Consider the following 19422-nt stretch of genomic DNA (forward strand, 5'->3'; position numbering starts at 1 on the left):
CTTGGAAGCAGGCTCGTGGGGATGGGACCCCCCTCAGCCCAGGTCCCGGGCCCCGGTGTCCCCCGTACGGCTTCCCCTCTGGGGTGTGAGAAGCCTCGGCTCTGGTCTGTCTAGAGCCTTGAGGTTCATTTGTCCGTCTGTTTCCTGGGCATCAGCAGCCTCCTCTGCATCCCCCTGTGCTCACGTGTCTCGTCAACTCAGGCCGACGTGAGCCCCTAAGAGGACACGTGAGGGGGTCGCAGTCAGGACCACGCTTAGCCGGGTAACGTCACTAAAGCAAGAATGAGTTCTTGATTAAAAGGGACAGAAAACGTTGTCTAGACCTGAGTCCCTACGGGGACGTTTAAACAAGCTTGTGTACTCAGGCCCACGTGCATCTGCTCCGCGTTACTGGGCTGACTTTTAAAAGTGCGTCTTTGAAGCTTAACCATAAGAGGGTTGCTAGAACGTTCATTCGGACATTTGTCATACGCTTGAGCCATCTTCACTGCTCCCTAAATGGCCGGCTGTTACGTGGGAGAGACGGCTGTGAAATAGGGCTCTTGTAGGAAACGCGTGGATCGTACACAGTAACGGAGTGCCAGGAGGTCAGGTCAAGTGGAAAACAGTCTTCCCAGCGTAGCTTGGAGCAAATCGTCCGGTACGGGACGCCCGGAGCAGTGATGCCATGTTTCGTGTAGACGAGAGCCTGTGTCAGTGGTGTCCTCACTGCTCATTGCCCGTGCTGTCCTGCTTGTCTCATCTTTGCTTTTTTTCCCTTTATAATTGTAGGAGAAAACCAAAGAACTCGCCGAGAAGCAGGCGCACCTGTAAGTACGGCCCCGTCTTCGTACCCGCCCAGTAGGCCACTGGCTCCCCAGGAGCCAAGACCCAGCACCCCTCACCCTGCAACCTCTGGGGTCAGCTCTGTGTCTTTCTGTCTGAGGGCGGCTGTTTCCATGTCTGTAGTCACCACCCCGGCAGCTCTGTGTCGGGGGGGGGGGGGTCTCTCCAGAGCATCTGTGAGACGAGTGGGCACGACCCTCCGGGAAGCCTTCCCCTGTCCCTCCCGTCATTGCTGTGTTAACGCGAACCTGCTGCTTTGGGGAAATGGACGCCTCCCGGCGTAGAGGTAGGGCAGCGGGTCTCCGCTGTCCAACGTCGGTCTTCCTAGAAAGTACGGGTTCTACTCTTACGCGCCGCTGGGGGGACTTGAGGAAACCATTTGGCGTTAACGGTACAGAGGTGCGTAACCTGGGACACCCCCCGCCCGCCCTTGAGCGGACACCACCGAGAACCGCCTTCGCAGAAGGTGGCGGCAGCACCTGTGTTTGTGCGGCGGACGCCTGGCCACGGTGGAGGCGTGAAGGCCACGGCTGTCCGTCCCCTTGAAGGAACACACGCACATGTGGTGACAGCCCGGGCAGAGGCTGCCTGCGGTCACTGCCCGTCTTGGACGAAGGGCTCGCGGGGCCTTAAGTCATGCGGCGGGCGGTCCACGGGGTTTGCCTCATTTCTGTTTATGTGAGGATGACACGTGAAGAAGATACTCCGTTTATGAAGCACGCGGTTGCCGTCCGTGCTTGTGGGGTACCGTGCGCCCGTGGTCCTGTAAGCCAGCGGTCCCCAACCGTTTTGGCACCGGGGACTGGTTTCTCCATGGACGGGGTGGGGGGTGGGAAACGCTTCAGCTGGTGGTGAGGAGAGGCAGGTGAAGCTTCGCCCACTTGCCTGCGGCTCACCTCCTGCTGTGCGGCCCGGGTGGGGACGGGGCACCCCTGCTGTAAGGGAGTCGGGAGGAAGCATCATTATCCCCCCGCTTCCGAAGTGGGGAACTGGAGGCTCAGAGGCGGGGGGGAGCCGGGGTCTGAGCGGCGAAGCTGCCGCCCTGCTCGAGGGTAGTGGGTGGCGGGGTGCTGTTACCGGCCGGGCCCTGGGTGGGGGGGCCCACGGAAGACAGCCCACAGCTGGCCCGGCGTGGAGGGACCGGCTGAGGCCTAGGCAGCTCGGGGGAGCCCTGCATCCTTTAGGCTCCCGCGCCCGGGAGGGGGAGTCCGCGTGAGGGAGCCGGCCTCGCCCCCAGCTTTGCTCCCAGATGGCACAGCCCCGTCCCCAGGGTGAGGCCGGCCTGGAGGTGAGGGGTCCTCAGCGGCACCCGGCCCGCGCCCTCCTGAGCGCGCCCTCCCACCGGAGCCTGTCTGCTGGGGCCTTGGCCCTTAGACGGGAGGAGGCAGCCCCTCCTTCAGCAGCTCCTTGAGTCATCGGGGCCTAAAAACAGCCCTGGGTCCATTTCCCAGCGAATGCTTTTTTTTTTTTTTTTTTTTTTTTTCTTTTTTAAATTATGAATCACTTTCAAAATACAGACGAGAACAGAATGTATCAGTTACCCCTGAGCCCACACCTGAATGTGACGTGATTCACATCTTGCCGCATTTGCTTCAGGTCTGTCTCGTGTGCTGCTTTTAAAATTGTAAGTGGCCCTTGACTCTTGCTGAACGCTTTTTCCGTGTCTGTGATCGTCACACGTTTTCCCCTTGAATCTGTGAGTGTGGGTCCTACATCAGGAGGTTTTCTGGACCGCGATTGGACTCCCGGGATCGAACTTCTCATAACTACTGATTTTGTTATTAGCAAGGCAAGATGCGGTTCGTTGAGACTTTAGGATTTTCTCATCTGAATTCATAAGTAAAATTGGCCTGTGAATTCATTTCTTGTTTCGTATTGTCCTTGTCTGATTTTAATGGCAAGGTTCTCAGAAACGATCTGGGCAGCCTTCTGTGCTTTCAGTTCTCTGAGTCGGTTTGTCCGAACGTGGGGACTCTGGGCCGCGGGGGTTTCCTGGAAGCTGTGGCCAGGAAAGCGTCTGGGCGGTGCCTGGGTTTGCCGATTCCATTTCTTTAAATGTTTATGGTTTATTTAGTTTCTTGTTTCTTCTTGTGTTGATTTTGGTAAGTTTTGCTTTCCTAGGAAATTATCTATTGCCCGTGTTTTCAAAGTTATTCGAATGAAATTGTTCGTTATATTCTCGTAGGACTTTTTTCATCTCTGATATATTTGTAGTGATATCACCTTATATAATTCCTGTTGTGTTCCTATTTTTTCTCTCCCCACCCCCTTTGACTTATCTTCCCAGGCATTTGTCTGTTATCATCTGTTTAAAAGAACCAATTTTGTTGTTTCTGTTTACTTTTCCTTTGATTTCTATTCCATTTACCTCTTTATTATTTCCTTCTCCTTGCATAATTTCTGTTTTAATTTCTTCTTTGACTCCTGAATTGTTTAGAAAGATTTTTGAAATTTTTTTCATTTTCATATTTACTAACAAAAATGTTTTAAATTTTATTTTCAGTAATAATAATATATTAATAATAATAATATAGAAGAGCAATCATTTCTCTTGTACAGGTGTCCCAGATGATTTTTATTTTTATTTAAAAAAATATTTTGGCCGCACCATGCGTCATGAGGGATCAGTTCCCCGACCAGGGATTGAATCTGTGCCCCCTGCCGTGGAAGCGCAGAGTCTTAACCGCCGGGCCACCAGGGAAGTCCCCCAGATGATTTTTTTAAAAAAATTATATCAGAACGTCATTGATTTGATTGGGTTTATTTTTATGTATTTTACTGTGGTGAGAACACTTAACATGAAAGCTGTGCTCTTAAACTATTAAGTGTGCAGTAAAGTATGGTTGACTGTAGGTACGCTGTCGTACAGCAGGTCTCTAGATCTTGCTCATCCTGCATAATTGAGACTTTACGCTCATTGATGAGCAGTTTCTCTTTTCTGCCCTCCCGCCCCCGCCCCCTGGTACCCACCACTCTACTCGCTGATTCTGTGAGTTTGATTCTTTTGGGTCTCTCGCGTAAGCGGAGTCACACAGTATGTGTCCTTCTGTGATTGGTTTATTTCACTGAGCGTCGTGTCTTCAGGGTTCATCCGTATTGTTGCCTATTGCAGGATTTCCTTCTTTATTTAATGCTGGATAATGTCCCATTGTGTTATAAACCAGATTTTCTTAATTCATTCATCCGTCAGTAGACCTTTAGCTTGATTCCACATCTTGGATATTATATGATTAGTGCTGCAGTGAACACTGGGGGTGCTCATATTTCTTGGAGATCCTGATTTCAATTCTTTTGGATAAACACCAAGAAGTGGAATTGCCGGATCATAAGGTAGTTCTATTTTTAGTTTTTTGAGGAACCTCCGTACTGCTTTACACCGTGGCTGCACCAGTTTGCATCCCTACCAGCAGTGCATAAGCGCTCTGATTTTTGCACATCCTCACCAATACTTGTCGACTCTGGTCTTTTTCATGAAGCCATTCTGACGGGTGTGGGGTGGTGGCTCCTCGTGATTTTGACTTGCATTTCCCTGATGATCAGGTATGTTGAGAACCTTTTCATGCTCCTCTGGCTGTCTGTCTACTTTGGAGACACATCTATTCAAGTCTTCAGCACGTTTTTAATAGGGTTATTAGCGGTTTGCTTTTTTTTGTTTTTTGGTGTTTTTTTTGCTTCTGAGTTGTAGGAGTTCCTTGTGTGTATTGGGAGACTCACCCCTTATCCGATATGTGGTGTGCAAATGTTTTCTCCCATTCCGTGGGTTGCCTTCTTATTCTGTTAATGGTTTCCTTTGCTGCACAGAAGCCTTTCGGTTTGGTGTAACCCCACTTGTCTGTCTGTGTTTTTACTTCCTGTGCCTTTGGTGTCATGTCCCTGAAATCGCCGTGCCTACTCGGCGCTTGCCCGGCCGCTGTGCCTTGTTTGTGCCCCACGGCCCGGCAGGCACGGCCGGGGGCGCGTCCTCAGCGCCGACCTCGCTGGGACCCGACACCAAAGCTCCGCTTGGCAGTAGCTGGTGGGTTGCTTTTCCGTGGAGGCCTGTCTGTCCCATTGGGTCCTGGGCGGAATCGAGAAGGGCAGTAAATGTTGAAAACGAAATGGAGCTGTAGGCTCTGACGAGCAGATTCATGCTTTTTTGACGACGTAAAGCTCTTCGTGCATGTGTGTGTGTAATTCAACCAGCAAGGAGAACGGACGAGAGGAACAAGGTGAGCAGCGAAAACCAGGAGACGCGTCTGAAGCCCGTCCCTCCCCGGGAGCAGGACAGAGGGAGGTCGCGTTGTCTGTGGACAAAAGTGAAGCTTCGTCAGAGAGAGGGACAAACTGCAGGCTCAAGGAGAGCGCGCGGGAAGGGGGCCCGAGGCCCGTGGGGCACACGCAGGAGGCTGGGGCTGCAGCCCTCCCGACCCTCACTCAGCAGCCCCGCCACTGACATGGCCCCTCGGCTTCTCCCGTGGGCCCGATCGCCGGGACGCCCGGCACGACGGTCACCGCGACGGCCGGAGTCCCTGAGCTGCTCCGGGCGCCGGCAAGCCCTCCCGGCAGGATGCAGAGCTGGGGCCAGCACCGTCCTTGCGCGATGCCCGCAGACGCCTGCCTCACCCCCGGAATCCGCCAGCAAGAGGCGCAGCCCAGCGTCACCCCCAGCCAGACCGAGTTACCTCTGGGTGGTTTGCTTTGCGTGCCAGCAGACCTCTGCTCACCTGTCAGAGCACCTGGCAGGTGTGGTCGGGGGCCCTCCGCCGTGAGGACGCTCTCAGAGTGCACAGCCTGCCGACGGGCGTGCTGCCAGGATGAGGAGCCGCGCCGGAGAGACACGGACTGGCGTTTAGATGGAGGAATCGCCCGGAGCTCTGCTCGCCGCACCCACCCACCGGCCTCCCCAGGAGGCTGGTGAGGACGGCGCCGCAGCTTCTGTCACATTGCGGGCGACCCGGACATCAGGTCCTCGATGCTGGCGGCTGGGGCCCCGGGGACACCCGGGGGTGTCCCGGGGAGGAGGGGCTTGAGATGGGCGGAGCTGACCTCGCAGGCTGCCATCGAGGGAGGCAGGCGGCCCCCACGTGCCCGTGGAAAGGGAGTGCCGCGGGCCCCCTACCCCAGGCGGCCGTCCCCCAGGGTGGGATGGGATTGGAGGGCCGGGAAGGGCCTAGCTCCGTGCCGGCGCCTGGGAGCTCCTCCTGCCTCGCTCCCCGGGGGGACACGAGCTCCTCTGCGCGCCGCCCGGCCCCAGACATGGCCAGGCAGCCTCCGTGAGTGGGGTCGTCTGTGGGTTTTCTAACCGTATATCTCCGAGTCTTCCAGTAACGCCCGCGATCCCTGCCTCCTGACGCTGCCTTGGCCCTTGTCTTCCGCCTCCTGCCGTGATGAGGTAGCACTTAGCTGCCCTTGTCCCATCACCACCCCAAGCGTTTGCGCCTCTGCTGTCTCCTCTGTTCGTTACGTTCCTAACTTAAGACACCTGCCCGCGTCTCTCTCGCCCTTGGGGACCAGGGGCAGTTCCTGTCGCTTGTCCAAACGGTCACAGCGCGCTGTTCTCTGATTCTCAAAGAGAAGATGTGAAAAGAAGCCATTCGCCAGAGCCCTTTTCCAGCGTGGCCTCGGACGGCCCCGCCTGTGAGGGTTTGTAGGCAACGTGCCTCTAACAGGTTATGGATCCGAATCCAATGCCCAGCCTGACGCCGGCAGGCTGACAGATCGTGGTGGTGTTTTTGAGCGTCCGCCGTTCTCACGCACAGAGCGCGTGCGGCGGGCTCGGCGTGACTCTGGGTCTCTGTCTTGGCAGCCAGGAGCCCCTCTCCACGGCCAGCTTCACCATGGCAGGCCTGGTTCCGGACCTGCAGCACATCCTCTTCTGGATGTCCAACTCGGTCGAGCTTCTGTACTTTATCCAGCAGAAGTGCCCACTCTACATGCAGAGCCTGGAGGAGGAGCTGGACGTCACAGGTACGGCCGTGCTGCCGCTTCCAGGTGGTGAGCGTCCCCGGGCGCTCTCAGGGGAGAGGTGGCCCCCGGAGCAGAGATGGGTGTGTGTCGGGGGCGTCCCCCAAGAGCTGGTCGGGCTAAGCCGGTGCCTCTCGGCCATGACGCGTCGGCGCTGCATGTCCCCGTCATTTCACGCGGCCCCACTGTGTTCTGCCTGGGGAGGCCCGGGAGACAGAGGTCACTCACTGCATGCTGTCAGCCCCTGGCCGCCAGCCCCTCCAGAACGCACCGCAGCCTCAGAAGGGAGGCGCGTTGCTCGTGAGAGTGACGAGAACGTGTGACGCGTGTTGACTTCAGAGACTAAAACGTAGGAGAACGTGCCTCGGAGAGCTGATGCGACGCAGCGTACAGCGCTGAAAACGCTCAGTGAGAGGGTGACTCTGACTGGGGCGGTCCAGGAGGGCTTCGTGGAGAAGGGGGCGTTCGGCCAGGCCCTGAGGGCGTGTGAGATGTCAGCTGGCGTGTGTCTGATGGGGCCTTGGCGGGGCCTGGCACAGAGCCGGGACGGCGCAGCGGGGCTGCGTGCAGCGGGACCGGGTGTGGCGGCCGGGGGACCAGGGCTCGGTTTCGCCCCGCACGGCCTCGCCCTGCCCTGCGAGGACAGAGCCGCCCGCTTCGCTCCCTCCCGTCCGGGCGGGTGTGCGGCCCTGCCCCGGGGGCCTGGCCGCCCCGGGGAGCCGTGGGGAGGCCGCGCGGCAGGACGGCGCGGCCGTGTGTCCCGGGACACGGGCTCACAGTCGGCCTGAGGCCCTGGGCCCTGCCGTCCCCCGATGCCCACCGGCTAGGTTCCTAGGGGAGGGGCTCGTGGCGGCCGCCGGCGAGGGGGCTGGTCTGCCCAGGGCCGGCTGTCCCATCACGCTCAATTGGCCACCGGGGAGCCGGCCGCGGAGACGGGGTGGCGGGGCCGAGGCCCTGGGGCGTCCCGGCCGGGCCTGGGGCGACGGGGTCCGCCTACCTTCCTCTCGTCAGTTGTGGTTTCTGAGTCTTTTCTCCCCGCGACTTCCCAGGGAAGGGGTGGTGGGGACTGTCTTGGGCTCCCGGGGCCTCCGTGGGTACGTGGCGGAAGCAGGGGCTCCTCTGTGCCCCAGTGGCCATTCGTTGCGGGCCCACTGGCCAGTCGCTCCCTCCCTTGTCCCCCTTGGGTGGACACTGAACGCCGTCCCGTAGACCCCCAGGACGGGGCGGCTGCCGTCTGTCCACCGGGCCTGCGCTGGAGGCAGACTGTCACCCGCCTTTCCCCCGAACGTGACGCGAGGGCTACACCTCCCGGGTCTCCGTCGCCAGCACGCCTTGCCCTGCCCGGCAGCCGGGGCCCAGCCGCGCTCGGTGCCGCCGGGGTCCAGCGCCGCGGAGCCGCTCCCTCTCCCCGCGAGGCTTCCTGTCACCTCTCCCCCAGACCCTGCTGAGCTCCTTTCGGGGGGCTGGGCCTCCAGGCGCCCAGGACCGAGGCCGCGGTGCTCAGCGGGCTCTGAGTGGAGGGGGGACTCTTGTGCACGTGGCGTCGGCCGGCGAGCACCCCGCCTCTGGCTGGTCCTTCCGTGCGGAAGCCGGGAGGCCGGCACAGGTCGGGTGGCGGCACCCCGTCACCCCGAGGTCGGGCACGGCGCTCATGGGCGAGTCCCGCGGTGCCCCTCCTCGTCTGGACGTGTTGCAGACGCTGTGTTGAGAGGCTGCAGGCCTGGGGTTAGCGTGTCCCTCGCGGGGACCCTGAGTCGGGCTGATTTTCATGAAAAAAGCTGCCGGCGGCGCTGCTCTTAGGAAGATATTCTTGGTCCGAGGCCCGGATGTCGTGGGGCCCAGGCGACATTGGGAGGAGTGAGCGTGTGGGCGGCTGGGGCCCCACCCCTGCCCGCCCCGGGGACCGCAGGGCTGGGGAGGCCACGGCCGGGCCTGGGCGTCCCCGAAACAATGTCCGGGGCGGTGCGGGCTCTGCTCTGGAGAGCTCAGGGGAAAAAACCATCAACCAGGGGGCCAAGGAAGGGTCAGAGTTGGCGTGTTTGGCCTCCTGACCTTCAGCAGGAAATATCTGTGGGAAGAATTCTAAAAACAGAGATGTCATGTCCTGAAAACTGGAAAAAGAGCTTTTTCTTCCCCAAGCAACCTTTTCTGTCTGAAGCTCTTATCCAGGAAGCCCATTCACATGGGAAGATAAAAGATTAGCCCATCAGGGGGGAGGTTTATTTTATTCATTTAAAATTCTCCTGTAAGCCTTTGGGGCTCTGCCTCGGCGCCTGCAGACGTGGGGTCCCGGGGGCGGTCCTTAGTCCCGGGGCCTGGGTCCGCTGACAGGCGCGCGTGGGCTAAAGCGGAGTCGGAAACCCTCGCGGAGCGTGCGGCCAGGAGGGCTTCAGGGCCCTTGCTGGGAGCCGCCCGTGGTTGTGCTGTGCGGGTCCCCGGCCTCTTCCCTCTGTGTCCGCCCCCTCCTCCCGCTCTCCAGAGCCCCCGGGCCCGCACGAGGGGGGTAGGTCTGCCGTCTCAGACAGGCTGGCGCCGCCAGAGCCTGCGGCCCCTCCAGCCGCCCGACTGGCTTCTCCCCCAAAGCCCCGGGAGGCTGCGGGGAGCAGCCAGACCCTGCAGCCAGGCTGTGGGAGGGGCCCTGGGGGGTCAGGGCGCCCCGAGCCCCCGACGGGGCATCCTGGCGTCTGCAGGGCGGGTCTCTGACGGCCGCGCACGCCGTTTCCATTGGCCGGGTAGCCGGGCGCCCCGTCCCTGTGCTCCTGGGAGGCCCAGCTTAGCGCTCAGGGCGATTCCTGGCCTCCCTCCCTCCCTGAAAGGAGGTTCCCAGACGTGGGGCCCACTCTGTGCATTAAGCCAAAGGCCGCGCCAGACGGGCAGCGCAGGAAAGCCCTGCTGCCGGCTGAGCGGGCGAAGGACGGAGGCGGGCGTCCCGTCCGGTCCCTCCCCAGGTGCCACCGGGGCCGCCGGCATCAGGCACCTCATGCCTCCCGAGTTCGGGAAGGCCCCTCGGGATGGCCCCTCCCTGTTGGGCCCCTGGTCTTGGGGGCCCTGTGGCCAGCCTGGCCTCTTGGCCGTACAGGAGCCCCACCCAGGGGGAGGGAGCCTCCTGGCGTCGCTCACACGCCCCAGCCGCAGCCACAGCCCCCTGGCCGCTGCCCGGCCTGGGAGGCTCATCTCCCCGGCCTGTTGTCCCAGGTGCCCGTCCCCCACTGTGCCGAGCGCCCGGGGTCTCCACTCTGTGCCTGAGACACGGCAGCGTCTCCCCTGGGGGCGCTAGTGGGGGGGGAACGGGGCACGAGGGCCGGTGTCCATGGGCCTGGAAGCTCGGGGCCTGGGGTCCTGGCCACCTCAGCAAGCACCCCGGGACCCCTGGGCCCGGGGGCCCCGTGGCTTGGGTTTGTCACGTTTTCCAAACCCAAGAGGAGGGTGCTGGGCGGAAACCTCAGGAGGCGTCGGGTGGGGGTTTGAAGTCGCGGCGGTTCCAGAAGGTTCCTGCCTGAGCCCCGCCTCCCCCGGCCCTGCAGTGACGACGCCATGTCCCCCCGCAGGCTCGAAGGAGTCCCTGTTCTCCTGTGCCCTCACGGCCAGTGAGGAGGCCATGGCAGTGCTGGAGGAGGTCGTCCTGTACGCCTTCCAGCAGTGCGTGTACTACGTCTCCAAGGTACGGCCTCTGCGTGCGCGTTCTCCCGGGGGACCTGGGTGCCGGCCCGGCCGCCTCTGCCCACCCGGACCCCGGCCTCGGGCCCCTCACCTGCTGTTGCTCTCATCGAACGAGTCCTCTGCCCCAGCGCGGGGCCAGCGGGCGAGAGAGACGGGGCCGGCGGCTCTGGGGAGGCGACTCGGACGGCGGGACAGCCGTGCGGTGGTGCCGGCTGCCGTGGCCCCGGCTCCCCTGCCCGCACCGTCCCGCACGCTGGTGGGGGCAGCCGTGCGGCCACATCTCGGGACTCAGAGCCGAGCGGGGGACCCCGGGGCGCACTCGCCCCCCTCCGTCCAGTAAAACCCTTCTGATAAAAGAAGAAGAGGGCGAAGCCCCTGCCCTCAGGGCCCTCAGGGCGCCGTCCGGCCCCTTTGCCGGAGCCCCCGGAGCCCGTGTCATCTGCGCCTTCGCTGGGAGCTTTACTGACCCCCCTCCCCGCCGCAGCTCCCGCCGGGGAGCCCGGCGCTCACACGCGGGTCGCTGACCCACGTGGTCTGGCCGAGGCAGGAGCGGGACGGGTCAGGCCCGGGGCCCCCTGCCCACAGCAGCCCGTGTTCTCCTCTCGCCCCCAGTCCCTGTACGTGTGCCTCCCGGCCCTGCTGGAGTGCCCCCCCTTCCAGCTGGAGTGCCGCGAGAGCTGGGGCTCAGCCCCTCAGCTGCCCGAGGAGCTGCACCGCGTCGTGTCCATCTACCAGGCCACCCTGGACCTCCTTCGGCTGCTGCAGGTGCACCCCGAGATCGCCGCCCAGGTGCTGGCTTACCTCTTCTTCTTCTCCGGCACGCTGCTCTTCAACCAGCTCCTGGACAAGGGTGAGGGTCGGGGCGGACGGCCCGCGGGGCTGCGAGCGTGTCCTCCCTGAGGCCGACGGGCTGAGCCGTCCTGCTCCGTGGCGTCTGGGCGGGTGCCGCGGGGGGAGGCCGTGCTGCAGGGCCTGTCCCCGCGGGAGCGGGAGCCGCCCGTCCGTGTCGGCACGGGGTCCCTCCGGCCTCTCCTGGTTCATTTTATCCCCACGTGGCCTGGGGCCCCTGTGAGCGAGGGGGCGGCAGGCTCAGGGAAGTGACGTGGCCTTTGACCCTGCCTCACTGCCACCCAGATCTCCTCCGTCGCCCTGCCCAGTGCTCAGGGCCGAGGCAGTGCAGGGGTGCGGGGCAGGGAGAGCAGGGCCAGCCCACAGCACGTGCGAAGCCTGGACCACGGCCCTCTGCACTTGGGGTCGTGTGGCTGTCACCGCCCCTCCCTGCCCTGCCACCTTCACCTCCCACCTCCATACCCGCCTACCCATATGCCCAGAGAGGGGTCTGGAAGCAGGTAGTTGTCTTAGAAACTGACGTAAGGTCTTCCGTCTGTCCAGAGACCTGGGGTGGGGGTGGGGGTGGGGGTGTGGGTGGGGGGCGGGAGGAGGACAGGGCTAGGGCCCAGCTGGGCCTGGCTCCCTCGGGGGTGGGCGGGCAGCATACCTGCCCTGCAAGGGCTGCCCGACTTCACCCTCTTTTCTTCCCTCCGTTCCCAGGGCCCTCTCTGAGCTGCTTCCACTGGCCCAGAGGCGTCCAGGCCTGTGCCCGCCTGCAGCAGCTCCTGGAGTGGACAAGGAGCGCCGGCTTTGGCGAGGCTGGAGAGCGCTTCTTCCGGAAGCTTTCCTGCACGCTCAACCTGCTGGCCACGCCCAGCGCCCAGCTCGTCCAGGTGGGAGGGGTGCAGAGGGTCGGGGGCAGCGGGCGCAGCTAGGATGGGTCGCCCGGGGGTCGGCTGCTTGCCGTCCAGGAGGGGCTCGGTGGGCTTGCAGTGGCTTAGTCCACAGCTGTCCCCACCTGCAGGCAGGATAACGGCCCCAGGATGTCTGTGTCTGGTCTCTGACCTGCAGCTGTGGCCACAGGGGGCCCTGCTGATGTGGGGAGGTCACCCCGGGGCACCTGGTGGCCCCGTCTGAGCACACGAGTCCTTAAGACTGGGAAAATATTTGCAAACGATGAGACCAACAAGGGCTTAATTTCCAAAATCTACAAATAACTCATACAGCTCGACATCAGAAAACAACACAATAAAAAAATGGGCAAAAGACCTAACAGACATTTCTCCAAAGAAGACATACGGATGGCCCAAAGGAGGCACATGAAAAGATGCTCAGCATTGCTGATTACCAGAGAAATGCAAATTGAAACTACAGTGAGGTATCACCTCACACCGGTTGGAATGGCCATCATTAAAAGCCTACAAATAACAAATGCTGGAGATGGTGTGGACAGAAGGGAGCCCTCCCACCCTGTTGGTGGGAATGTAAACTGGACGGCCACCGTGGAGAACAGCATGGAGGTTCCTCAGAAAACTAAAGATGGAGCTACCATATGATCCAGCAATCCCACTCCTGGGCATATATCCAGAGAAAACTCTAATTCGAAAAGACATATGCGCCCCACTGTTCATAGCACTATCTTCAATAACACGGAAGCAACCTAAGTGTCCATCGACAGACGACTGGCGTAAGGAGATTGTGGTGCATGTATACGATGGAGTACTACTCAGCCATAAAAAAGAATGAGATAATGCCATTTGCAGTGATATGGATGGACCTAGAGATTGTTACGCTAAGTGAAGTAAGTCAGGCAGAGAAGGAGAAAGACATACCATTTGATACGACTTCTGTGTGAAATCTAAAAATATGATACAAATGAATTTATTTACAAAACAGAAACAGGCTCTCACAGGCATAGAAAACAAACTTATGGTTACCAGAGGGGAAAGGGGGGGGAGAGAGAAATTAGGAATTCGGGATTAACAGATACAAACTACTGTACATAAAACAAGTAAACAACAAGGTCCTACTGTAGAGCACAGGGAACTATATTCAGTATCCCGTGATAAACCATAATGGAAAAGAATCTGAAGGAGGATCATATATATTTAAAATCACTTTACCATATACCAGTAACAGAATGTTGTAAATCAGCTGTACTTCAATAAAAGAAAAAAGAGGGAAGCAGAAGAGTGGGTCAGAGAGACGGAGAGAACGAAGCAGAGGGTTGGCTCTGAAGGTGGAGGACGGGGCCACGGGGCAAGGGGTACAGTGGCCTCCAGGAGTTGGGAGTGGCCCTTGGCTGGAGGCCAGCACAGGGATGGGACCTCAGTCCTACAACCACAGGGAAACGGATCCTGCTCTGGAGCTGCCGGGAGGAACACAGCCCTGCAACTCTTGGTTCTAGCCTGTACGACCTGTGCTGGACATCCGACCCCCAGAACTGTAAGACTGTGGGCTCGTGTTGACCTCGCTGCCACGTTTGTGGTCACTTGTTGGAACGGCAGCAGGAAACAAAGACACCAGCTCACCTGCCTCCCTCACCTGCTGTGTGACGTGGTCGTCACAGGTAACCAGCGAGGCCAAGCTACCCAGGCCCTTCTCTGCCGGGCAGTGACACGGAACCCGCCCCGGTGATGGCCAGCGTGTTTGCAGGGCGGCCCCTTGGACTCCGCTTCCCACGCCCTGGGGAGCTGCTCCGTGTTTGAACCGCGTAGGGGACCGGCTGCCCTGTCTGCCCCCAGGTGAGGTCCCAGCTGACGTGAGCGCAGCCAGGAAGCCCCACACGGCAGTGACGGCGCCCAGAGCCACGGCCACCACGGGCAGCCGCGAGCCACTGCGTGGAGCTCAGCCTTGGGCAGAGCATCCGCCTGCGGAGGGCGAGGCGAGATGGGGTCCCCTTGGGGCGCTGCTGTGCACACTGCTCTTGCCCTGGGCCTGGCGCACAGGCGTGTGCCCTGGTGAACGGTTACCGCAGGGTCCAGTAGCGGTCCGTGGCCTGGTGGGCAGCGGGCCGCACAGCAGGAGGTGAGCGGCGGGCGGGTGGGCGGGCGAAGCTCCGTCTGTATTTCCAGCCTCTCCCCGTTGCTCGCGTTACCGCCTGAGCCCCGCCTCCTGTCGGACCAGCGGCGGGATCAGGGTCTCGTGGGAGCGCGAACCCTACCGTGAACCGCGCGTGCGAGGGACCCAGGTGGCCCGCTCCGTACGAGCATCTGATGCCTGGTGGTCTGAGGCGGTGACGCTGGCGCTGGGGAGGGGCCGCCAGTACAGATGGTCAGCGGCAGAGAGGTGTGACTGCCCAGAGACCACAATAAATCAAGCGCTTGCAGACTCATATCAAAACCCTGTCAGCGGGCGGCAAGTGAAAATGAGCTCAGGGCTCCCACTGATTCTGCGTGATGGTGAGTTGTATAATTGTTTCATTATACATTACAGTGTGACGATAATGGAAGTAAAGTGCACAATAAACGTAACGTGCCCGAATCATCCCCAAACCATCCCCCCCCCCCGCCCCGCCGCGGCGCCCAATCCGAGGAACACTCGTCTTCCACAAAACCGGTCCCTGGATCCAAAAGCGTTGGGGACCGCTGAGTTACCAAGCTGGGTGCTTCGAGTCTGCACGGTCTCCTGTGGTTTTCCGTGGTGTTTGTACTTCAGTACAAAATGCACAGCGGGGAAGGAGCAGCAACGCGTTAGCTGCTCAGCTGGGGGCTGCCCGCGTCTTACTCTGGCAGGAGACGGGGGTCTATTTCTAGAGCACTCGAGACTGAGGGTCTCCAGGTTGGGACACGGGGTCTCATGCTGAAGGGGGAGCACCCCGGCGGCAGAGCCCCCTTCGCGTGCTGGAGCCCCGCGCTCTCGCCCGCCAGGCCCGGGCCTGTGCCCTCCAAGCAGGGGGCGGCCAACTTGGCCGGGCCGGGCTGGAGGTCAGCGACAGCCCAGGGCAGGACGGAGGATGCTGAGCTGGGCCTCCACAGCCAACCAGCCAGGAGAGGGAGAGAGAGGCAGGGAGTGAGGCAAAGAGGCCTCAGGCCGTAGATTGCCACCCTCAAAACGGACTCTTCAGGGAGAAGAGTGGTTAAAAAACCATTTGTATCCCCATAAAGATACGGGAAGATACAGTATCCGTAACATGATAACAGGACGCTATAAATCAGAGAACAAAAAGAATTCTTGGAAGTTAAAACTACGACAGCAGAGATGAAAAGTTCAGTAGCAGGGTTGGAAGCTAAAGTCCGGGAAATCACCCAGAAAGCAGAGCCAGCAAGATGGAAGAGGAGGTGTCCCCTCTTGCTGGGCGACTGCACAGTGCCGTCGGGGCGCCCGCCCACAGCGGCCTCGGAGGAGCCCAGACGTGGCGAAGCGTGGCTTCTAGGATGGGAGTCAAAACCACCTCCGGGCAGACGAGGCTGCGCTGCGCTGGCACGTGTTTGGGGTGGGGGTGTCAGGAAGAGGCCGCTCCCCCCCCTTCCCCACGTAGCTTAGCACGTTGTCTGTCCCTTCAGCGTAGATACTCGACAACCACCGCCCAGGCCTCTTGACGTGGGCAGTAAAATCAAACGTGGGAGGAGCAGAGAGGAAGGAAGAAAGAAGGAAATTAAGGCACAGGTCAAGCGAGGCCCCGCATCCAAGCACCATGAGGCCAGTGAGGGCACGGCAAACAGGGAGTAAAGACAAACCAAGAGCGTCCCCAGCCCGCTCGACCCGAGTGTCCAGACTGCAGGCGCAGCCGGTGGGTGAAAAGCACAGTGGCTGAAACAGACCCGCACCAAGACCCGCTCGCGGGATTGCAGAGGCGCCGCCGAGCTTCCAGAGAAGGAGGAGAGCCGCTCGGGTCCTGGAGGTGAGCGGTCAGGATGGTTTCCGACTTCTCAGGAGCGAATGCAGGAGCTGCCTCCCCAACTCCCTGCGAGGCCGACTCCAGCCTGGGGCCCTGATGCCTGACGGCGGGGACACTGGCCTGAGGACGCCCTCCCACGCCAGGCCCCCAGCGTCCCCCTCGCACAGGCCTCCCTGGGAAGCTCCTCGAGAGCAGGAGGAAGGGGTTCCGGGAAGCAAGACGGACGGAGACGGCAAGTCTGACCTGAGCACACCTTCTCCTACGGCTGCCGTGGCTCTTCCTCCAGGGCGCCTTCCCTGCCCCCCGCTCCCAGGCCAGTCTCGTGTGACACCTAATGCTACAGCTGTGCCTTCGTGCAGGTCTTTGACCTGCTTGATTTCTTTCACACGGTACGAGGCATGGGTCCTATTCACGGCCCCCTACCTTCCAAGTACTCTTCCGCCGTTTCTCAGCCCCTCGAGGTGGTGTGACAGGGCTTGTTCGGTGGGCAGGGCACTGGGTGTGGTGCCTGCTGGCCTCTCCTGGGAACGCCCCCCGCCACCTGACCCGGCTGTCAGCCTGGACGCCCACAGGCGGTGTGTGTGTGGGGGCGGTGAGCTGCCCTCCGCACCGGCCTTGACCTTGACCTTGGCCTCGCTGACCTCACTCTCGCGCACGGACACCCCAGGGCGGAGCGCGTGCTGGCCCGGGGAGCCCTGGCCCCTGCCCCCGGAGCTCCCAGAAGGCAGGCCCTCCCTGGGGGGGCGGGCTGGGCCCCCGGCCTTTGACTAGGAGCCCCTTCTTTTCAGCAGATGAGCTGGGCGAACCTGCGGGCCGCGTTCCCTGACCTGAGCCCCGCGCAGCTGCACCGCCTGCTGACCCAGTACCAGCTGGCCTCGGCCATGGGCCCCATGAGCGCCTGGGAGCCGTGTGCCCAGGACAGCCCCGCAGCCTTCAAGTCAGGTGAGGCCTCTCCTCCGGGTGGAGCTCCGAACTCGGGCGTGGCCCGGGGGCTCCTTGACCTCCAGGTCCCTGGGTCCCCAGGTGGGGGGCAGGGCAGGACACCCGAGGAGGAAGATGGCCCAGGGCGGAGGCTCCCCTTTGCCCCCAGGCTCTTGGCTCAGGTCACAGGTCCCCACGGCCCCTCACGGGGCCTCGCTGGGTGCACGGCCACCGGGAAGAGAGCAGGGTCTCCACACCGGGCGCCGTGGCACAGCCCGTCGGGGACGGTGCTGAGCTCGCCTGCCCTGTGTGTATCACGTGTGGAGACAGACGTACACGCGTATGTGTGTGTGGTTCTGTGAGTTAGTTGTGCATCTCCTCATCAGCAGGGTGTACGTTATAGCGAAGCAAAAACACAAAGTAAAGGACGGGGGACGATCCAGATAGAAGTAGGGCTTCCGACGCCTGGTCACCTGGGGCTTGGACCCTGGGCGCCGTCCCCGCCCCGTTTACTGGTTCACGTCCAAGGCCTTCCGCGGGGGGAGGCCGCTCTGTGCTGGGCTCCAGGAGCAAGGCGGGGGCTGCCGTCTTCCCTCCGTGTGGAAGGCGCGTGTGTCCTCGTGCGGAGGCCGGCACGCGGGCAGCCTGTGCTCAGCCCGGCAGGAGCAGGTGGCGGCCTGCGGTGCCGGCGTCCGGGCCGGGTGAGCTGGGCTCCAGGCGGGGTGTGCGGTGGGCCCGGGGGCCGAATGGTGGCGCCGGGGCTTCGCGCCGGGCACTCGCTGGGACTCGGGAGGCGTGAGAGCGCCGTACGGACTTGTGCGGCCCTTCCCGTGTCCCCGGGGTCCCACGGCGTCAGGCGGGGGCGGCCGGGCAGTTGCCTCCTGGCCGGGGGTCACGCCGCCCTCGCCCCCGCAGAGGAGGTCCTGGAGTCCTATGAAAACCCCCCACCCATCGTTTTGCCGAGCGAGGGCTTCCAGGTGGATCTGGAGGCCGACTGCCCAGACGACAGCCTCCACCAGCACCTCCTCTACATCCGCCACTTCCTGTGGAGCCTGCGGAGCAAGCCCAGCCCCGGCGGCGGGCCCGCCCAGCCGGAGTGTCTCCAGGTACCGGGGTGGACGCGGAGGCTCGGGGGGCCCCTCTGTCCTCCCAGCACGTCGGGCTGCTCGGTGCTGAGTTCTGTCCCCCGTCCCCCAGGGCCCGCACCACACCAGCCCCGAGGGCCACCCTGAGGACCAGAGCCGCCCCCTGGCTTCCAGGGAGCCCGGCAGGGGAGCCCGTGAGGCCGGCCCGGAGCGCCCTCCTCCTTCCGCGGGGGACCCGCAGGCACACGGCCCTCTGGGAAGGCCGCCCGGCCGCGTGAGCCGCGGGGGCCCCCAGGCCGGGGACCCACATGGGGACCCCTCGTGCCTGCTGACGCCGCCCGGCACCCCGCTCAGCCTGGAGCCCACTGTCCCCGACTGGCCGGAAGCCAGCGGTGCCTGCGGGGAAGTGCTTCTGGGAGGGAGGAGGAGCGGGCTGAGCGGCCCGAGGTGCACAGCCCCAGAAGGTGAGCCCCGAGCCAGGCCTGCGCCCGCACCCCGCTCCTGGCCCTGCTGGCGCCTGGGCGGCTGCCTCGGGGTCCTTCCCCCGCGGGGTCCTGGCGTTGTGTCTGGCTCGGGCTGTCAGAGCTGCCCACGGACGCGTGTTGCCCTGGACACAGGACGGCTCCTGGGGCAGCCGGGGAGGGCACCGCGTGGCTCAGGCCTGGGCAGCTGGGGACTCGGAGAGCCACTCCGCCCCGGGGGAGAGGAAGGATGGCCCCACGACATGTGTTGAGCCCCCGAGCTGATGTGAGGCCAGCGGGATCGGGTGGCGGGGAGCCGGAGCCCTGGGCGTGTGGGCGCCGGGCTGGAGGGCAACGGAGGGCGAGCATCCCCAGCCCCGCCCGGCCCCCGGGAGTCCTCAGTGCTCTCGCCGAGCTTAGAGGGTGTGCCCTGAGGGCAGCGGTCACGGCCCCCCAGCTGGGCCCGAGGCAGGACACCTCTCAGCGACCTGGGTGGCGCCCGGCAGGGCGACTGACTCGTGGGGGGCGGGCGGCGCGGGGCCCTCGGGGTGGGGAGCAGCTGAAAAGAGCCCCAGCTCCGGAGGGACAGACGTGGGGGCACCACTGAGGGGTGCGGTGGGAGAGGGCAGGGGAGGGAAAGCGGAGCCCCCTCCTCAACCTTCTGGAAGCAGCCGGGGGCCGGTGTCCCGGGGCAGCACAGGGTGGCCCGAGCCCCATCACCCTGATGGTGGCCCGTTCTGGCTGTTCCCCTTCTACCCAGACGGGCATCTTGCGGGACCTCTGTGAGCACGTGTCCCTTTGGAGCAGCCAAGCCAGGACGTCCCTGGGTCCGGACTCCTGGGCAGGCGCAGGCCCC

At 62.5% G+C, this 19422-nt stretch overlaps 1 protein-coding gene across 5 annotated transcripts in view; it reads left to right on the forward strand.

Moving 5' to 3' along the window:
• LOC131740922 (monocyte to macrophage differentiation factor 2) overlaps positions 1–19422 on the forward strand; it is a 141837-nt gene that overhangs the window by 99791 nt on the left and 22624 nt on the right. For 3 of the 5 annotated variants that reach the window (XM_067012598.1, XM_067012599.1, XM_059037324.2), the window contains 8 exons: positions 772–809; positions 6611–6771; positions 10317–10429; positions 11041–11278; positions 11980–12152; positions 16891–17041; positions 17936–18126; positions 18218–18569. In XM_067012598.1, coding sequence (XP_066868699.1) covers positions 772–809; positions 6611–6771; positions 10317–10429; positions 11041–11278; positions 11980–12152; positions 16891–17041; positions 17936–18126; positions 18218–18569 — 1417 coding nt within the window. The remainder of the gene's footprint in view (positions 1–771; positions 810–6610; positions 6772–10316; positions 10430–11040; positions 11279–11979; positions 12153–16890; positions 17042–17935; positions 18127–18217; positions 18570–19422) is intronic. The other 2 variants (XR_010836426.1, XR_010836425.1) reach the window with 1 other exon arrangement.

The sequence above is a fragment of the Kogia breviceps genome, chromosome 14 (assembly GCF_026419965.1).
Source record: "Kogia breviceps isolate mKogBre1 chromosome 14, mKogBre1 haplotype 1, whole genome shotgun sequence".
Taxonomy (NCBI): Eukaryota; Metazoa; Chordata; class Mammalia; order Artiodactyla; family Physeteridae; genus Kogia; species Kogia breviceps.